This window comes from Centruroides vittatus, unplaced genomic scaffold, assembly GCF_030686945.1.
Source record: "Centruroides vittatus isolate TY-2023 unplaced genomic scaffold, ASM3068694v2 contig_620, whole genome shotgun sequence".
Classification (NCBI taxonomy): domain Eukaryota; kingdom Metazoa; phylum Arthropoda; class Arachnida; order Scorpiones; family Buthidae; genus Centruroides; species Centruroides vittatus.
Window position 1 is genome coordinate 615,095 of NW_027122381.1, and position 19,413 is coordinate 634,507.

Consider the following 19,413-nt stretch of genomic DNA (forward strand, 5'->3'; position numbering starts at 1 on the left):
GAAATATAGCATTCTGATATCTTTTCAAAGATATAAGAATATACCATTCCTAAGAACTCGTATAACAATCTTATATTTCCCCATAGAATAGCATAACATTCTCATACACTCTCAGAAAACTGTACAACAATCTTCAACCCCCTAAGACACTGTATAACAATCTTATTTCCTCCCAAAACACTGTTGCAATCTTATACCCTTCTAAAACAGTGTTGCAATCTTAATGTCATACTTGTACTCGTTAAGTCTAATTGCTAAATTCCTAATTGCTGATTTTCAAATGGAATTTTATATACGCCCGCGTTTTCTTTTTTAAGTATGTCTTTATCGTTTCTCAGAATACTAGATAAGTTAAGAACTCTTTTGAAAACTATATTGGTGTGTTTTTTGTCCGCGATTTGTTTCATGATGTTCTTGATGCCTTTATAATAAGTGAACTTGGCGATTTTACATTGATTTGTTTGGGTTTTTTTTTGCCTTCTTCGTATTTTCTAATTAGCCCTTCTATTGCGCTTTTCAAGAATGTATATGGGTCCTCTGCAGTTCTCAATTACAGGTCAAATCTCTTTATCTTCTTTATGTATTTTTGAAAATGCAAATAATCTTGGCATCCTTGGATTCGGGTTTATTCTAAAACGTCTATAAGAGTCCGTATAACTATGCGCCTTTAATATCCTAACGCAGCTTTAACAGGATAAACATAATTTCGAATTAATCCGCTTACATCCCTCATAGGGATATAGGAAAGTATATCTCAAATTGCAGCATTTATTTTCTAAATATTGTCATCGCTTTAATCCACGTGTGTTTTTCCGTTTTATTTTCAAAAGTTTTTATCGTTATTTCGAATCGACTGGATGTAACGCCGCGTTATTTCGCGTTTTTATATCGTTTCGGTACCGAAATATATTTTATACTGCTGTAAACAACTCGGGAATTTTGAAAAGAGAAGGTCACCAGACCGTACTCCGCATCCATCTCTGACAGACGTTTCTCTTGATGCATCTAGTCGGATTGTTATTGCTACTTTACCGAATATTTTTCTATTTTTTTCTATATATTTTAAAGTAACTTTATACCGCTTTAAAGTATTTTCTTTAAAATACAATAGAATTTTCTTTTTCTGTAGCAGACAGACAAGCAGACGGACGTAACTAAATACACAAGTATACAAATATTATAAATAAGCGTTATATATATATATATATATATATATATATTTATAATATATATTCGGGTACTCAGTAAGGCCTGATAGGCCTAGGCAAATTAAACAGCTGTGGAAAATCAAGCCTTAAATTAGAGAGTTACAGACAGAGGTATAATAAAATAAACACAAACACCTGACACATATTTGAATCTTTCAAACATTAGCGCCATCTAATATTTAAAAATCTTGAAAAATAATTTTAAATTTTCCTTAAAAAATGCTTATTATTTAAATATTTTTTAAAATTATGGTTATTTTTATAATTTGTGATATTTTTTCTATATTTTTATTTATAAAATAAATTTGTAAAATTAATTTTTTAAAAATATATTAATAATTACATTTCCTACAACAGATTGTCGTGAGGAACTTTACATTTGTTTTAATGACAATAATAATAAAATTTAAAAAGTGTTATCATTAAACAATATTACTAATTTATTATTTGAAAATTTATTTAATAATTATATTTAAAATAATATAAACATAGGGATAATCTTTATTACATTTAATAATAATAACGTTTAAAAATAATAGAAGCGCCATCTGTTGATAAAATAAATCAACAATGTTAAAAAAATAATTTATTTACATTTTATTTTTAAAGCATGATTTTTTAAATTTTATTATTAAATAAACATTTTATAAAGAGAAAAAATTGTTTTAAATAAAACAGTTTTATAATTCATTTTAATAATAAAATTAATCTTTCAGATTATTTAAATTTATGACAAATCTGACGTGTAGACATGCGAACAGACAAAGCAAAAAGCTTGAAAAAAATAATATTTAAATTTAAATAATATTATTTATCTAAATTTTTTTTGTGAATGAGAAAATGCTTTTTTAATATTCTTTTAAATTTATATTTAAGCGGAACAAAACTTAATTTGCATAATGTTTTAAGTGCAATTTATCATATAAATTCCCCCGGGTGTTGGTTTTTCGTGTTAAAACCAGATATTTTATGTAATAAAACAAGAACATTTTGTATTTATTTATTTTTTAATTTGTATTTTACACTAAAGCATTCATATTTGCCTCTGTTAAGACGTGTAATTAAATTATATGCCATTTGTAAGTGTTGGCAAGGTGTCAGTCTATTGCTCCAGGGCATCCGAGAATTTTTCATGGGTGGTCATCTCTTATATGTGGGCCCTGTATCTTATTACGCGGCTGCCCTATTGGAGCCTGACCGAATGCACAATGGTTATGAGAAGAATTTCATAAACTCAGTGTCGAGTAGGGTCGACACTGAGTTTATGAAATCCAGAAACGAGTTGCTTAACTTTCCGGCAACATTTGGTGGCGCCATATGTTATGATATTTTATTTTTAAAAATGTTTATATTTTTAACTATTATAAAATGGCAGAAACTTAATTTTGAGGATAGAAATGGGTTTTATTAAAATTTTAAATGCTAATAACGAGTAAAATCGTCACTAAATCCGACCCTACTGGAGATACACACGACCCCTTTTATTTCCCCTTCCTCTCGGCCTTTAATCACCAAAATTTGGTAGAATCAATGACCCCAATACACACATTTCCCTGCAATGTTTCAGAAATTTTAGACAAAAAGGACAGAAGTTATTAAGTTTCAAAGAGGGTGAACGAAGTCGTGTCCTCCACACACGCGCATACAATAATTTTATTATATTAAATTGTTAAGACATCTCAGTATACGATACACTAGCTTTGTGTAAGTGTACACACTGTGTACTATGCCTACTACATTACACAGTATACAGTATGCGCATACTGAAGTGAAACTCTACAAACTACTCTATACATATTATGTAGATACAGTGTTAACATACACTATGTTGTTTTAATATAAGCTTCTACTTTGTAGGATTATATCGTAAATAATCGAGCATAAATTATATATGTAGCCTATAACAAAAATTCATAGATCATACCATAGATTACATGTGTAATTCATGTAAAATGAACTGTATAATTTACAGATAACAATAACATTAGAACATCATTTCTGTATTAAAGGGCTTTTAAACGCATGTCTATGTTTATTAGTAATGAAACAATAGCAATATCTGTATATTAATTACATTAAAATCACTAATTGCAATTAAATATAATTATATTTGAATATTGTAAATTAAAGTTAATTGAATGTTTTATTTTACAGTAATTTATAAGAAGTACATAAGGTAACACTTAATTCGTTACGTTGTTTGGAAGTGTAAAGAAAAAACTCGTCTCTATCCTCAAAATTAAGCTTGTTATGATTTTTTATAATAATTAATAATATAAAAGTTATTTTTAATGACATTTCTTAAAAGATGCTATTGAGCTATTCTCATAGCGTTTTTATACATTTAAATATTTTTAAATGGAAATTTTTATCATTATTCGATATAATTACTTAAGTTTTATATACTAGTGTAATATAATGGGACTCCTTTAAATTCCGTTCGAGTGCCAGAAAAGTCGATCAAAGTGTCCTTACCAGCTTTTTATTTCTACTGATAGTTAAAGACGTGCTTTTCAAAGAAAGAATCGTTAATTGTTCGAATTTCTTCAAATTAAACATTACAGTATTTATTCCCAGCTTTTGACCAATTAGAGATAAGATTTTACAACGTTTTTAAAGTGTGATTGGTAACTAGTTAAAGAATGTCACGACCGAAAAAAGTCATTAATTAAATATTATTTAGTTTTATTTTTGTAATTTTGACAGAATTATTTTATACATATATATATTGTATTCTGCTGTATTAATTAACTTTACCTTAAGGCTGATTGTATCTTTTTGTTATGCACGCGATCTCCAGCAGATGGCGTTAGAAATGTAATTTTTTTTCTATAATGGAAAATGGCGGGGCTGTATAGCCTCAAGCCCTATAGCACATCAGTAACAAACCTAGTATTCTAGTATTGGCGTATTGTAGTTTCATGGAGCCCTTGCGAATTTCAATTAGAGCCTCACGTACAGTACAGTGTTGACTTTAGACACATTTCCTGTAGAGAATTTATGGAAAAATATTTTCTTATAAAAGATTGATTTGGGCTCTCTATTGGTGGGGCTCCAGGAAATTTCTCTTTTTGCCCACAGGATAACGAGCTAAAGTTCTATAGTGCTAGTCAGATTAACATTAGATATTCCTTAAAGGACCCTTTGACACTGTCTCCTGACCGGGGTAGCCTTCAGAATCTAGGATTTTACGTAAATGCAGGATGAGAAAGTGATATAAAATTTCTCTTATCAGTTTTAATAATTTAATTCTTTCATGTTTTACTGCTTTCAGAAGAGATAGGATCATAAATATGTGAGTATCACGCGCCTCATCTTATCTCTCTCAGATCCTGCTTGTAACCATCTCATACGAAAAAATATCATTTCATCAATTCAGCTTTTATGAGATACTTTTAAAATTATTCTTCTCATATCTTTATTTTCACTTGCATACACTGAACTTATAAAAAGTGCAACGTTGTACAGCACGCAATAAGATAAATAAAATAAAGGATTTCTTCATCTTAAGGTTCGCATGGCCAAAAAACACATCTGACAATAAGGCATCTATCACAGAATTTTCACGTGTTCTAGTCGTATAGTTATAAATTATTCTCTTCTCTTCTAAGTTTCATTTTGCACGCTCAATTAAGCTAACAAAAAACTTATTTTGCAATATAATTATGGTCGACAATAAATTATTTTTTATGTAGGCATTACGAAATTTTATATTTACTTTACAATAATAAAATAATTCTTGTTTTGTTGGCATTTTATTCGTACTGACGTGCAGGATTATTGGCCGGAAAAGAATTGGATGTGTTAATTTATATACCAGTCTCCAAATTTAATGTACTATAATGTAATTAAAATATACTGTAATAAACATGCTTTATTTTTATTTATTAATCTTGCTGGCAACACTGTAAAAAGTTTTTAAATTTCGAAATGCGCCATCTGTTGGAAATAAGGCGAATTGGCATTTTTCAGTGAAATGTCATCCAAAGTTTTACAAAATTTTCATTTTTATACGTAAAAACAAAAGATTAAGTTTAGGAACAGATAAGATTCGAATCCATGTATTTTCAAAGAAGAAAAATATAAGAAAAAGGAGTTTTTCCTATTGTATGCATTATAGAATTGCAGATAATTAATACAAATGCCAGTATATACGTTGCGGGTGGAAAGTAACTAGCTATACAGAAATCACTATAATTCTCGTAATAATACTACAATCTTAATAAAGTTCAGTGCGCAAGTGTACCAATTAAGGAAACTTTATAATATAACATGTGTGGCAGTGGCAGTGAGAGGCCTCAAGCACAAAAGCATAAAGATGGCTACCTTGTCTGTTCAGGTGCGAGAGCAGATTGATTAAGGCTCTGAACTGTGGAAATCAATTGTTACTATGCAGAAAGGGTGGCGTATATTACATAATTAAATTTTAAGGTATTTTTCATTATTTCCATTTAATAAGATGCAAGATAAATAACTTTTGCTGTCTTTTCATTAGAAATATAAAAAATTATAATGATATCTTAATTCCTAGTTACTTTTTACCCAACCTATATATTCGTAGTTTGTCTTAAGCTTCCTTACTGGATAGAAGTTATCTATGTTAAGCAGTTAACACCACAGAATTTTTTAAAGAACACTTTATATAACTTTTTTATAGTAAAAATTGATATTTTTATGTATCTTTGATAAGAAAAATAAAGTTTATATCACCAGAGTAAATCTGTTATTAGCACACGTGTAAATCCAGAGAAATCAATTTTTATTTTAAAGGAAAATTGAATTACATCTTTATAGCATTGGCTTATCTGTGGAGCTTCATAAATATTTTAAAATCAGTTTGAACCCACCCAAAATTTAAATTTGAAACTCGTAAAATGATATGAGAAGTGTTACGAATGCCATTCAGATGTTTCACTCGAAACGTGCCACAAGAAGAAATCAATGGAGAAGTTTTTAAGAGAGATACACTACAGCAACACTCTTCTGTTATGTATTAAATATTGATAGAATTATGTGAAGAGAAGGTTAAATATGGCCGTTGTTCGGAGGTTGCAGGTGTCCGTTGTTAGCAGGTTAGTTTGTAGTTAGTAGTGCCATTTTCTTCTAAAAAGTTCTCGAAAAATGGTCTCTGTTAAGAGTTGACCGGTGATTACAGGTCATTTTGTATGCCATTATGCTTAAACGTGCTCCTAAAATATGACCGCCGTTTACAGGTGGCCTTTGTTGCGTAATGGCCGTTCTTAGAGGTTCGATTATAATAACTAAATTAACGATTTAGTTGTAATTAAACGATATATTATAAATTCTGTTAAATTAGACGGATAAAGCCCATTCTAAGATGTAGCATAATAAACTAACTTTAACTCATTTTTCCAGCCATATATGAAATAAAAGCTTAAATAAAATAATTTTAATCGTCTTGAATTTAATTATATTATTATTATTATTATATAAAAATATAATAAATTTTTAAAATTTTATATATTTAAATTTATATTAAATATAATTTCAAGGAAAAAAATTTAAAAAAATTATTCGTGATAGCTTCTCTGCAAAGCAAGAAAGCTTAGCAGTGAAGTGTGATTTTAAGGCACGACGTCCAATCGTACAGTATATAATTTAATCTATATTAACATTAATTAACAATCTACTTAGGGACAAATGTTATAAATATATCTTAAATACTGTTTTAATCTTTTTTTAAAAAATAAATGATTTAATATTTAATAAATTAAATAAAAATTTATAACTTAAATGCAGAAATTCTACCTGAATTTTTATTTTGTTTTACACCATTTAATTGAGTTATAACTCAATTAATTTAAGTAAACGTAATAAAATTAGATGGATCATTTTCTGAAATTTGATGTTTTTCTAATTAAAAATTGTTTAATTTACCATTAAAATGATTTATAATTATATTTTTAATTGTTAATATTTGTAGGGAAAAAAATAAAGGAAAAAATATCATTTAAATATAATAAATTGCAAACATCATTAAATCATTAATTAAACTTAATTTATATCAGAAATAAAATTCATTGAATTTGTTTCATAAATAAATTTCCACTGAAAGAAATAATTAATAATAATCACGATTAATGATAATTTAAATAATAAATAATAATTATTATGACACTTGTTACAGACAAACCTATATTATAAATTATTTTAAATTAATTTATGCCTTTCATAAATGGTAAAAGATTAATAAACGAATTAAATTAATTTTATCATTTAATATAGCTTAATTATATAGATTTTCCTACTTTAATCAAGCTTTAATATCCTTACACTACACATCTCATTAAGAATATATTGTTTAATCACGTTTAATTTACGTTTAAAATAGTATAAAGTTTATTTTTATTAAATTAAAATACTTAAATTTTTATATTTTATAGAAATTTTTTTATACAAATATAAATCACGTTTAGATAAAACGTGAATTTTGATTGGTTGCAGCTTCCCTGAATACCACCAGTAGCTGGCAGTAGAGCAAACATTAAGGGGCACGCGTACTTTTCCCCTTTGTTTCCGCTTCTCTGCTCAGTTAACGTGCTGTGAGGAGAAGCTGACGTTTTGTCTTTTTTTTAAATCGTGATTTATCGGGATTTTGTACGCAAAATTTTAGATTTTTAATTGAATTTTGATTAAGAATTGACAAGAGACGTATTAAATATTAAAAAATAATATAAATTAATAAGAAATTTTTTTGTTAGTTGAGCTAAGAAGTGATGTGTAAAGTAACAACACCATGTCGTACAGTGTGAAGATTTAATGAATTTGTTAATTTGCATAGATAAATGTAATTTCTTTTATTTATTTAAAAAATAATGTTATTAATTTATCTTTAAATAACAAGATATTTCAAAAATTTAGCTCATAAATTCGATCATTTAATACATTTATTGGGTTTCAGGAGAAAACGATGCAAAATAATCTCAATTTTATTAACAGTAGACATGATAAATTGAAACGTAAAGTATTTTAACGTATTTTAACTTAAATTCTACTGTATAATAATAGGATAACACGTCGTTTTTGCGTAAACAATTGGCTTTATTACAATAACGGGCCATGGAAGAAAATGGGCCATTTTTCTGTGGTCCAATACTCTTCACAAAATGGGCTTTATCTTGATAAATAGTTCCATTATGGAAGGATTAAGTACTTTACCTTCATTGTACTAAAACGCCACTGTCCTTCTATAATGCGATTCTCTGTATTTTCCCATTGTAGTAAGATTACTTGATGATTTATAACGTTTACAGACATACGGTAATATTATTTCTCTTACTCTTACTCTCTTACTACTACGACCCATTACTATAAATTATCTTATTTTCCTTTTATATGATAGAAAAATGGGTTTTAGAAGAGTAATGGGTAACACTGTAATAGGAGAATGGGTCCATTTTCTAATAATAGACGTTATATGAATAACAGGTCGCATTTAGTGCAAGAATGGACTACTCTATATAAAATGGACTTTACAGGATAGTTGTGGTTTGCACTGTAGTCGAAGGTTTCAACGCTGCAGAAAATGGGTTTTACTGGATAATGGTTTGCATTGTATAGAAGGGAATAGAACGTTTTAGAATCATCATCATTGTTGTATTCATCAGGAAGAAAGATCATGTTTTGTTACTTGCATTTGAGAATTTAGTTACGCATCTATGACTCTTCTTAATCCGTATTTACAACGAAATAAATACATCTCCCTCCTCCTTACTCGGCATTTGTAGTATCGCGAATAAAATATTATATAAATAAAGATTTTTATCTATAAGATTTCAGAAATTTATAAGTTTTAAACTTTAAAATAAAGAGATTTTTACTGTTGTGAGTAAAAACAAAGCTTATTTTCCACCAGATAGGAAGAAAAATAGGATGCAAATCGATTTTAGTTACTTTTTTTCAGCATTTTTATGGAAAATAGTTTAAAATTATATTAAACTTTTCGAGATTTAAGTCTTTTAAGTTTATATTTAGGTATTTTAGGATGTATGTTAAGGTATTTTCCACTAAAAATTGCTTTATAGTGAACAAATTATCTTAATTTTAATTAAATTACAGTTCATTATTTATTAATTTTTTTAAGGTTTTAAAGGCAAAAATCGATATTTGTGTTTATTTTCAGCGATTTAAACAATAATTTTTTAGTAAAAACATGGAAAAAAATTGTGTTTAAATTATAATAATTTCGTATTTTAATGCACTCTCATCCACAATGACACTTTTAAATTGAAGAAATGGTTATATTTAAAATAACGAAATATAAGTTTTACGCGAAAATCAATAAAGATACATTTTTTAAATTTTATTTTTAAATTGACCAGAAAAATTTGGTTCATTTAACGTTGTTAAAGGTCAGCAAATCAACCCCAATTTTCTACAATCGAGTTAACAACACGTGACTAAATTCGTGGAGCAATTACAAACCTACAATATAAAAAAATATATTTAATTTCATCAAGAAAAATTTTTACAAATTCAAAATTGAATTAAAATTCTTACAAATATCTTAAAATTCTGCGTATAAGTTGATACAGTCATGCAAAACTCTCAGATTTTATCATTGTTAGTGGTTAGACTCGCGATATTTTTCACGATATCTTAATCGTGGTCCTTTATTTGCAAATTTAGATAATTTTACTGTATAGGGCCGGTTATCAGATTTAATTTTATATAAGCTTCTTATGGGTGAGGTATATAGTTCGAGAGAAATTGTATTAAATTTCTACTATTGTTCGTGATTGCCTTATCGTCGCTCGGGAACTACAGTTTGAGATACATTTTGTTACATTATCTCTTATAATATTGTATCTAATTTAAATATCACAGTAAATGACTTACATAAAGCTTAAATGGGAACATTTAATTGGACATATTTTAAAATCTTTAAATTAATTTAACTTCAGCTTTGTTATGCGAAGGAGAAATTAGTATAATGTATCAACCTTTTCTAATAATGTAAAGTCTTAAATTAACAATTTACAGATATTTTAAACGAAATTTTAATAATTAATGATTTAAAATAATAATAATAGATTTAATTTTTTTATAAAGATGATTTTTAAAATGCATTTTTGCATTGTTTTCCTGTTTTTAAAGCTTAAAAACTAGAAAATTTGCAAAAATCATTACCAAGATACGAATTTTAATTAAAAAAATTAATAATAAATATTAATAATTTGATTTTAATTTTATTTGTTTTTTAATAATTTCTAAATATTTTAAGCTAAAAAATTATTTAAATCTTTTCTTATTTTTTAGCAATAATTTAATTAAAATTGTATTGAATATTTTGTTTATAAATTTTAGAAATTTCTTATTATATATAAATTTATCTCATAAATACATTAATGCTGTTTCTAATCTTTTAATCTTATAAAAGGATTTATGCTGGTGTAAATTAATTAAAAATTTTTGCTGAATTTACTTTATTGCTTCCTAAAAGCGCAATATTCTATTTTAATATAGGCAACGCCATGCAATATTCTGCCAAATGTAACATGCAGCATCCCTGTATAAGATGCTGCATGCTATTATCATAAAAAATTCTGTTTATCTACTCAACAGGATCTATTATCTTACTACAATAAGATGATAAGATCCTATTGCAAGGCGTATTATCATAATAAAAGCCATTTTTCTATATACTTAGAAGAATTATCCTACTGCAGAAAAACAAAAGAAAAACAAAAGATCCTAATACAGCTCATTACCTGAATAACCCTATTGTTTAAGGATTGTCCCTATCATTCTTCAATTATAAGACGATGTTCCTTATTAAAAATGTGCATATACACAAGAAAATGGGATTTTTTGTTTATAAAATGGGCGATTGTTCTATTATTTTAACCCAATAAGATACAGGATAATGAATCCTCTCATCCCAGCATCCGAAATTGTATTATCTTAACACATAATAAAGCAGCATCTCGTGTATAATGCAATATTTTAAGGGTTTAGCATGATATTTTTCATTGAATCTAACATAATTAAGATTCAGTATGATTTCTTTATGCTTCTCTTGTAATTTTATACGTGTTTAACATCAATTTACTACAGAAAATGTACTTATAGCGCATTATCACAATGAATTTATCGATTTTCTGTATATATTACCCTTTTTACGTGTGTAAGGAGTTTACTTCTTTTCAATTATTATGTGATTTTTAAAGTATATTCCTTTTGGACCACCCTGTAAAGTTAAAATGATGTATATATTCAAGTCAAGGATAGTCGAAACTGATAATCACTTTTTATATATGCTTTCATCTACGTGTACTAGATGTATATTTTGGTTTGTTTAGTGTGTATATAAGTGTGTGTACTGTTAGATGAGTGTAGAAGAGAATATGTAGATATGTAGATGCATATCTACATATTCTGTTGAGTATGTAGATATGCAGCTACCTCTATTGAGTATGTTTATATTGGTTTTTTATGTAATTTTGTATGTTTTGTATTTAGATGTTTACGTGGGTGTCCTTACGTGTTTGTTGTTTATTTATACATATTTCTTTATCTTGTATCTACGTAAGTACATTTACAAGTAAGTACAGTATTTACGTATTTTGTGTTTACGTAGGTGTTTGCTGTTTATGCAGGCGTATTTCTGTGTTTCGTATTTATCTAAATGCATTTAGGTGTGTTTATACGTTTATACACCTTGTATAGTCATATAAGTATATTTACATGTTTTGCATTTATTGTTATTTTATTATTATTTTCACTTATGAAGTGTGATCTGTGTACTTATTTACATACAATATGATCACGCGGACACAAACAGTTGATATTTACGTAATGTTTTCTTTATTATTTTAAATTATAAATCTAATATCTATTGGAAAAAAGGTAAAAATATTTAAATATTTTGATTATTTAACGTGACGTTTAATAGTTTTACAGATAACGAGGTCAAATGAGACCCGTATCGATTGTTACTTCTCCAACGAATTTCATTAACGTTATCTACTCGTGACCTTGAATTCCACTATAATCCAACTTTATTATTGATTTATGCAGTAGATTTTACGATAATTTAATAAATTATTCGTCCAATAAAGGGTTTATTATTAAATAATTTACATTCCAAGTCGATAGCGATGGAAATCTTGCTGTTATCTAGTAACTAAGAAGAAGGCTTGAATCTGGTCCCTCCAAATAAGGAGGCAAACAATAGACATCATTTAATAGCAAATTATAGATAAATATAATTAATTTATTTCATTTCTTCCTATGCAAAATTACTGTTAATTACATGGCTTAATAAGCCACATAATTAACAGCTCGTTGTATAAAAACTTAATCAAGAAATTCCCTAATGTGGTACCAGACTTCAGCCACTTTAGGGAATTTCTTGATTAGACTTTATGTCATTCGAATTAAATACCATTCTCTAAATTATCTCATTAAGACAGAGGAAAATCTATGTAATGCAACATATATCAGCTCTTTAGTTGAATTCATGCAGTAGATTACTGTAAGAACCGTGCTTGCAATGGATCACTGAGTAACCATTGGATGAATTCAACTAATATGAGAGGCTAGGCAACCCGGAAATTCATCCGTGTTGCATAACCTCCTGTGTTTAAGTTCTGTTCCGTTCTATTGAGTTTAAAGCAATACAATGGTTCATTCTAGTTCCGAATGCAATGCAATGACTCATTCTAGTTCCGAATGCAATGCAATGACTCATTCTAGTTCCATTTCATGAATGCGTGATCCATTGTATTGTATTTAAGAAAATGGAACTAGAATGAGTTATTGCATTGCATTCAGAAGATGGAACTAAAATAAATCATTTTATTGTATTAAACTAGAACGAATGAATGACAATTATCTGAAATCACACTTCGGAATCACACGCCAGGCTGTAATGGATCGCCTACTAATCCATAGAGTTCGTTTGAATTATGATTTCTCTACATATTAATGACAATTTGTCTATAATTTACTGTACCACGATTCATAAAACTTCCCTGTTCTCCAAATAACTTTTGCATGTATGCACTATACAAAACTACGACACACAAGAAAAAATACGAGCGCACGATGATACATAAAATTAATCTTTATAATTAGAATCTTAAATCTTAGATTAAAGATATGAATTTTGAGATTTATCTTAATCTTTGCTCTTCTGTGTATGATTGCTCATTGCTCTTTATCTTTTTTGTATTGTTATCCTTTCTTGTCTATTGCACAGGAAAGCGCATCTTTCTTGCTCTTTGGATAAGATCCGCTAAATAAGAAATAACAAAGATTTTTCAGTCTTCTGTCATCCAAGATTTCTCCATCTTTGCTTCTTCTTATCCACTGAATAAGAAAACGAAAGATGTTTTCTCCCCTTTTTTATCTAAAGGTTAAGGAGGAGTTTCTCCTTATTTATTTGTCTTTTATCTAAAGGATAAGAAGGAGCAATATTGGAAAAATCTTGATTGATGCTTAGAGGATAGTTTGGATGATATATGGACTTCCTAAGAAGCAACGGAGAAATTTTATTATTATGATTTATTTATGGTAAAACCTGTTTAAAACGGAAAGTGATGGCACCGTTCAGAATTTTCCGCTTTATAGAGGGTTACTTTTTTATTCATTAACTCTTCAGTGTTGGGTGGATGATTGACCGCCAGATACAGCACTAACTACAATTAGATTTTAGCCAACATTACGTCGAATAATTTCGCTTTACGCAGGTTATGTTAAGCAATTAGTTTTCGGGAGTCCGTGTTACACAGGTTTTCGGTTTGTAATAATTTTAAGTAGAAAACAGTTCAGTTTCGAGTTTTTAGGTGTTCGTGTTAGACAGGTTTTGCAGTATTGTATACATATACAATTTAAAAATTTCTCGATAAGTATACAAATGAAAAAAAACTAAGTGTAAATAAATTTAACTACTTTTTTTTTTAAATTAAATTTTAAGTAATTAGCCGGAAAAGAGAAACATAAATCAATTGATTTGCTCTTGTCCAGTATAAAAAGGTACGGAAAAAAGACGTCAGCGGTGAAGAAACCATTTTATTTAATGTTCTATTAAATTGAATCAGTACAAACCACAAACCATTTGGGATATTGATGAGAAAAAGTTGGTTCTTCCACACAAAAAGGAAACCACAAATAAATCTTTAAAGATGTTCGAGACAATCTTCCACTCATGTGGAATCTTAGAAAAAATTTAATGTAATTAATTTCTTTTTTTAATTAAAATAACTGTGCAATTAAAACTAAATATTAAATAATTTACATTATATATATATATACATATCGACTATTTTTATGTTCCTTCCCTCAGTGGCCGTTGTTGAGAAGTTTGATCGTATTTTTCAATTTAGAAATTAAGAAATAATGGATAGATTAATTAAGATTTTAAGATTTAAATGTCAATTTATAACTTTTAAAATTAGAATTTCTGTTGTTTAGAAGGACAAATCAAATCAGAGTCAAGTAATTACTAATGGAACATATAAAGTTGAAAAACAAAGTGTAATGACTAAGTACAATACTATTGAACCTCGATATTGAGCACCCCGGTATAACAGATTTAAGAAACAATGGCTTAAATCCGTGTTCTATGATTATATTGTGTGTTTAGAATCATACAAGTAAAATGTATTCATTGCGCTTTACGAGAGCGATGCTATATCGAGGTAGTTTAATAGCTGTACACGTTTTTACATGTATTTTACCATGTTCCATCACTAATTTAATTGTTTACAGCTCGATTTATAGTTCCTATGAATAAGTGTACCCCGAAGTAGCGCTTTCCAATGTCTTCTTACTCTATATACGGTAAGCTCTCTTAAAGCCCTTATTGTTTAGAACATAGTATTAATATATTCTTAGCCTTCACAGAAATAATGTTTCAAACTTTTTAGCGGAAGTACTACCTGTATTACCTGAATTTTGAATTCCTGTGACAGCATAATTTCACCTTCGTTATGATTACTATGATGTTATAGCTGCTGATTTCTACGTCTTCCTCACTATTGCGCTAGTTTTGCTACATAATGGCCGAAAATGTTAGTAAATTAAATATTTCCGGTTTTCTTCAGCATCAAACGAACTTTTTTATGAGACATAATTTGTTATAACTCACTCACAATCGATTATTGTTACGTCATTTCCTATTCTAACGTAATTGATTTCTGTTCATTTCGTTAGCTACAAGCATTTTGATTGGCTCCTCACATTTTTGACCGTTAAATTCGATTTCAAATTTAAATTTTTAAATAGTTTCGTGTATTTTAAAAAAGAATTTATTTATTTTTTTATTATTTTAATTGGATTTTATAGAATTAAAATGGCTTCTAATAAATAATTTTGTTTTTTAAAAAATACACAAAAATTATTAAAAAAAATTAAATTTTTCATTCTTTAATTTTATTTTTAAATATTTATTTATATACTTTATGTACAATAGACAACAAATTTTAATTTATAATTATTAATTTTCAGTGATTTCCATAACTTACAAAAGATCAATACTTTAATAACAATACAATTTTATGAACAGTTATTTTTTAAAAAATTGTGTTATTAATTTAGAAACAGATTTATAATTTTAATTTAATTGTTAAAAGTTAATTAAATTATTTTTAATTGGATTTAATGAGTAACGACATCGAATTACATAAGAAAAAAGAACTTACAGTGTTATATGTGATTGACATTTCGGACAGTAAGTAGACATATTTATCATCATTTAACTATTTACAAAGAAAAATACATTAATAAAGATAATTACGATTAATTAATTTTTTATAACGATTTGACTTTTTTAATTGAAAATCGTCTATTACAAATATTTTAATTGAGAAATTTTTAACAATTTTCCTCAATTTTCGAAGGGGAAAAAATCACGTTTTTACTTAAAATTTTACTCAAAATCTTTGACCAGAAGTAAAATCTTTCAAATTTTGATTCAGATACGTAAATTCTATATGATTTTATTAACATTTCTGACTAGAATGCTGTTGCCAAGTTAAAAAAAACTTCCTTGGCTTAGTTCTAATTATAATGACTGGGATTGTGTCGTCTTGGTTCCTTCCAAGGCCTTCTAACTCTATATATAGTAAGCCTTAGAAAGGCCCTCTTAAAATCCTTATTGTTTAGAGCATAGATAAAGGGATTGATGGCCGAATTAAGCCACCCTAACCATACAAGACATCGGAGTAGAATTGGGTGAAAAGTACAGGTGCTACAGAATGGTTCTATGAGATAAACAGCAAAAAATGGTGACCAGCAAAGTAAAAACCCTCCAACTACAATGGATAGAGATTTGGCAACTCTCCTCTCTCTCTGAAATGCTGCCCTTTCGTAACCATCTCTTCTTGGTTGATGGCACGAATGGATCCTGTAAGTATTGAGCGAACTTTTTGATTTTGTGCTACGGTTCCAACCGTTATGAGTCTCGGATTTTTTCGAATTTTCACAATTATTACAGTTATCTTTTGGCATATTTTTTCGATAATATAAATATCTCTTTCTTGTTATCACTTTCAATGGTCATTGCCTTAGCGGTTACGCCTTCCGACTGCGATGATTCGCTGTCCAGTGTTTGAGAAATCGTCACTTCTTGATCACTCTGAATAAGTATGGCTTGCCTCTTCCTGGCAACTGCAAATATCCTCCAGTATACAAAAACAATAACGAATGCCGGTATGTAAAATGACCCTAAAGCCGAGTATACAATGTAACCTCTGTCGCTATTGTATTCGCAAGTGGGTGAATTGTTGCGGCCTATTTCGTGCCAGCCAAATGCAGGTGGGCAGGTGATGGCTGCTGACAGGATCCAGACTAAAGCTACCATAAATAGAGCTAAACGTCCACTCCTCTTTACAGCATAAGTAAGCGGTGAAGTGATTGCAAAGTATCGATCCAGGCTGATACAACATAAGTTCAGAATGGAAGCGGTACACAGAAAGACATCTAAAGATATCCACAACTCGCAAAGAATCCTTCCAAATACCCACGTTGATGTAAATTCTCGCACAACAGCCAATGGTGTTACAAGAAGGCCCATTAGTAGATCCGTTACTGCTAATGATACCACGAAAAAGTTTGTAACTGTTCTCAGTCTGGGCGTTGTGCTGACTGCTATAATCACAAGCAAGTTTCCAATGACGATGATTAATATCACCACTGATAACACAGTGGCCGTGACGATTTCGTTTGCTGTGACTCTTTTGAAGTCTAAAGTACTGTTTACATCTTGATCTGATAATGCTGGATTCGCTTCCTGCTCATTGAGCAATGTTGTTGCTTGAGGATGTTCTGTCATTTTCATGCAGTTCTTAGTCAAGGGGTATCCTGGAAAAAGATAAAAGTCATTAAAGAAAATTCAATACTAATGACTTTATATTTTATCAGAAAAAGATTATTCTTCTAGTATCTAAAAATTCTTGTATAAAGATGATTTAAGAGCCGTGGAGAAATTTAAACAATAAGTTAATTTACAGTATTTTGATTAATTATATATGTTGTAAAATCAATTTTAATGAAAGTTACAGAGTTAATTTTATTTAAAATAATAATCACTAAACAACTAACAGCGAATCGTTTTGCTTTCAATATTATGACGTATTCATGCCCACAAAAAGGGCCTTGGCATTATTCCTTGGTCAAAGAGCCAAGGCTCGAGGCATAGAAGCCAATCTCTTTTAGAGTCTTTAATACAAAGAAATCCGTATGGATAAAACCACTGAACACGAATATTTGGTGGTGGGTTTGCGTCTAACCAACAGGTTGACCACGTGGAGTTTTCAGGTTTTTTTAGTTTGTCTAACACAAATATAGAAGCCAATTTATCATAGAAAGTGCTCTCGGGAGGAATCGACTCTTTGGCAGATCTCATTGCCTTATTCTACCAATCCAATCCTTCTATACAAAAAATTATAATTTGAAAATGATTATAAATGTTAATTTATGATTGGCCCCCTTAGATCTCATGCCAAGGATTGGAAAGAGTGGTAAACTTTTTCAAGCATTGGGAATACGGCATTTACCGAACTAAAGTAAATAGGATTAGGATTAAAACCTGTTCCTATCCTTTAAGATGATCTTGCACTGTTTAAATTAATAAAGACACTCCAACAGACAGCCTGACAGTTCATTAAATGAAAACTATAGAAATAATTGTACAATAAAACATTTTACTTAGTGAAATACGCTCTTGAATCGTCGTTGTAACAGTGTAGCGCCGCCGACGCGTCGTTAACACAACAAAAAATTATTTAAAAATTTTCTAATTTTTAAATAATTTTTAATTTTTCAAAATTTTAGAATAATAATTAATATGTTAATTAAATCATCTTATACGAAGACAATTTATACTTTTCTAAAATCGCTAGAATTGTCTGTTACAGTCGCGTCGCATCGTATTCAATATGGCGGAAAAGCACGATATAGATCACCTAGGGAACTTATTACTTAAATCGAATTATTCAAAAGTAAATTGTATTTTAATTTTAAAAACTGATAAACAGGCAATTCACATAATTAACTGCGATAAAAAAATTTCAAATTTATTACAAGAAAGAAGATATTACGTAAATAAAAAAATCGTTTTTAGATAAATAAGCGACCGTGGTTAATCGCTTTATCAGACAGAAACATAAATAAATTATCATCATGTTAATCAATTGTGAGAAAAAGAAAATAAATGAAGCCGTCCGATTAAGTAATTAATAGTTTGACGAAATCTAGAAGAAAGTCTTAAACAAAACGAAGAAAAAAAATTAAAGGTAAATTAATGAGTTTGAATGACTCTTCCTTAATCCAGTGACATTACAGTTAATGAAGTAGCATCCAGTTAAAAATTATTTTAAAATTAGGTAAATATCTTTCAGAATTTAAAGTACAAAAATCAAATTTTTAAAATTTTCTTAATATTTCTTCAGTTTACTTAAAAGTAAAAATTAAAAAATTAAAGTTGCGTAACTTTTCCTACAAGAGTTAAAATTGTATGTGGCGCCATCTGTTAGATATTTTTATTTAAAACACTTTTTATATTATTAATTATTATAAAATGGCAAAAAGCTTACTTTTTATATTTATTAAATATTATCGTAACGGGAAACATTATACTTACAGCGTGGGATCAAAAACTCTGTTAATCGATGTATTACTTAACACTTGTTTCGAACTATCCGTTCTTAAAATAGTAATAATGTTTACATGTATGGTCCAA

At 28.4% G+C, this 19,413-nt stretch overlaps 1 protein-coding gene across 6 annotated transcripts in view; it reads right to left on the reverse strand.

Annotated features, from left to right (window-relative positions):
• Positions 1-16,518: 16,518 nt before the first annotated feature.
• Positions 16,519-19,413, reverse strand: part of LOC136979415 (tyramine receptor 1-like) — a 57,999-nt gene continuing 55,104 nt past the window's right edge. For all 6 annotated transcript variants that reach the window (XM_067275389.1, XM_067275388.1, XM_067275386.1 and 3 more), the window contains one exon: positions 16,519-17,534. In XM_067275389.1, coding sequence (XP_067131490.1) covers positions 16,669-17,511 — 843 coding nt within the window. In that variant the 5' untranslated portion in view covers positions 17,512-17,534 and the 3' untranslated portion in view covers positions 16,519-16,668. The remainder of the gene's footprint in view (positions 17,535-19,413) is intronic.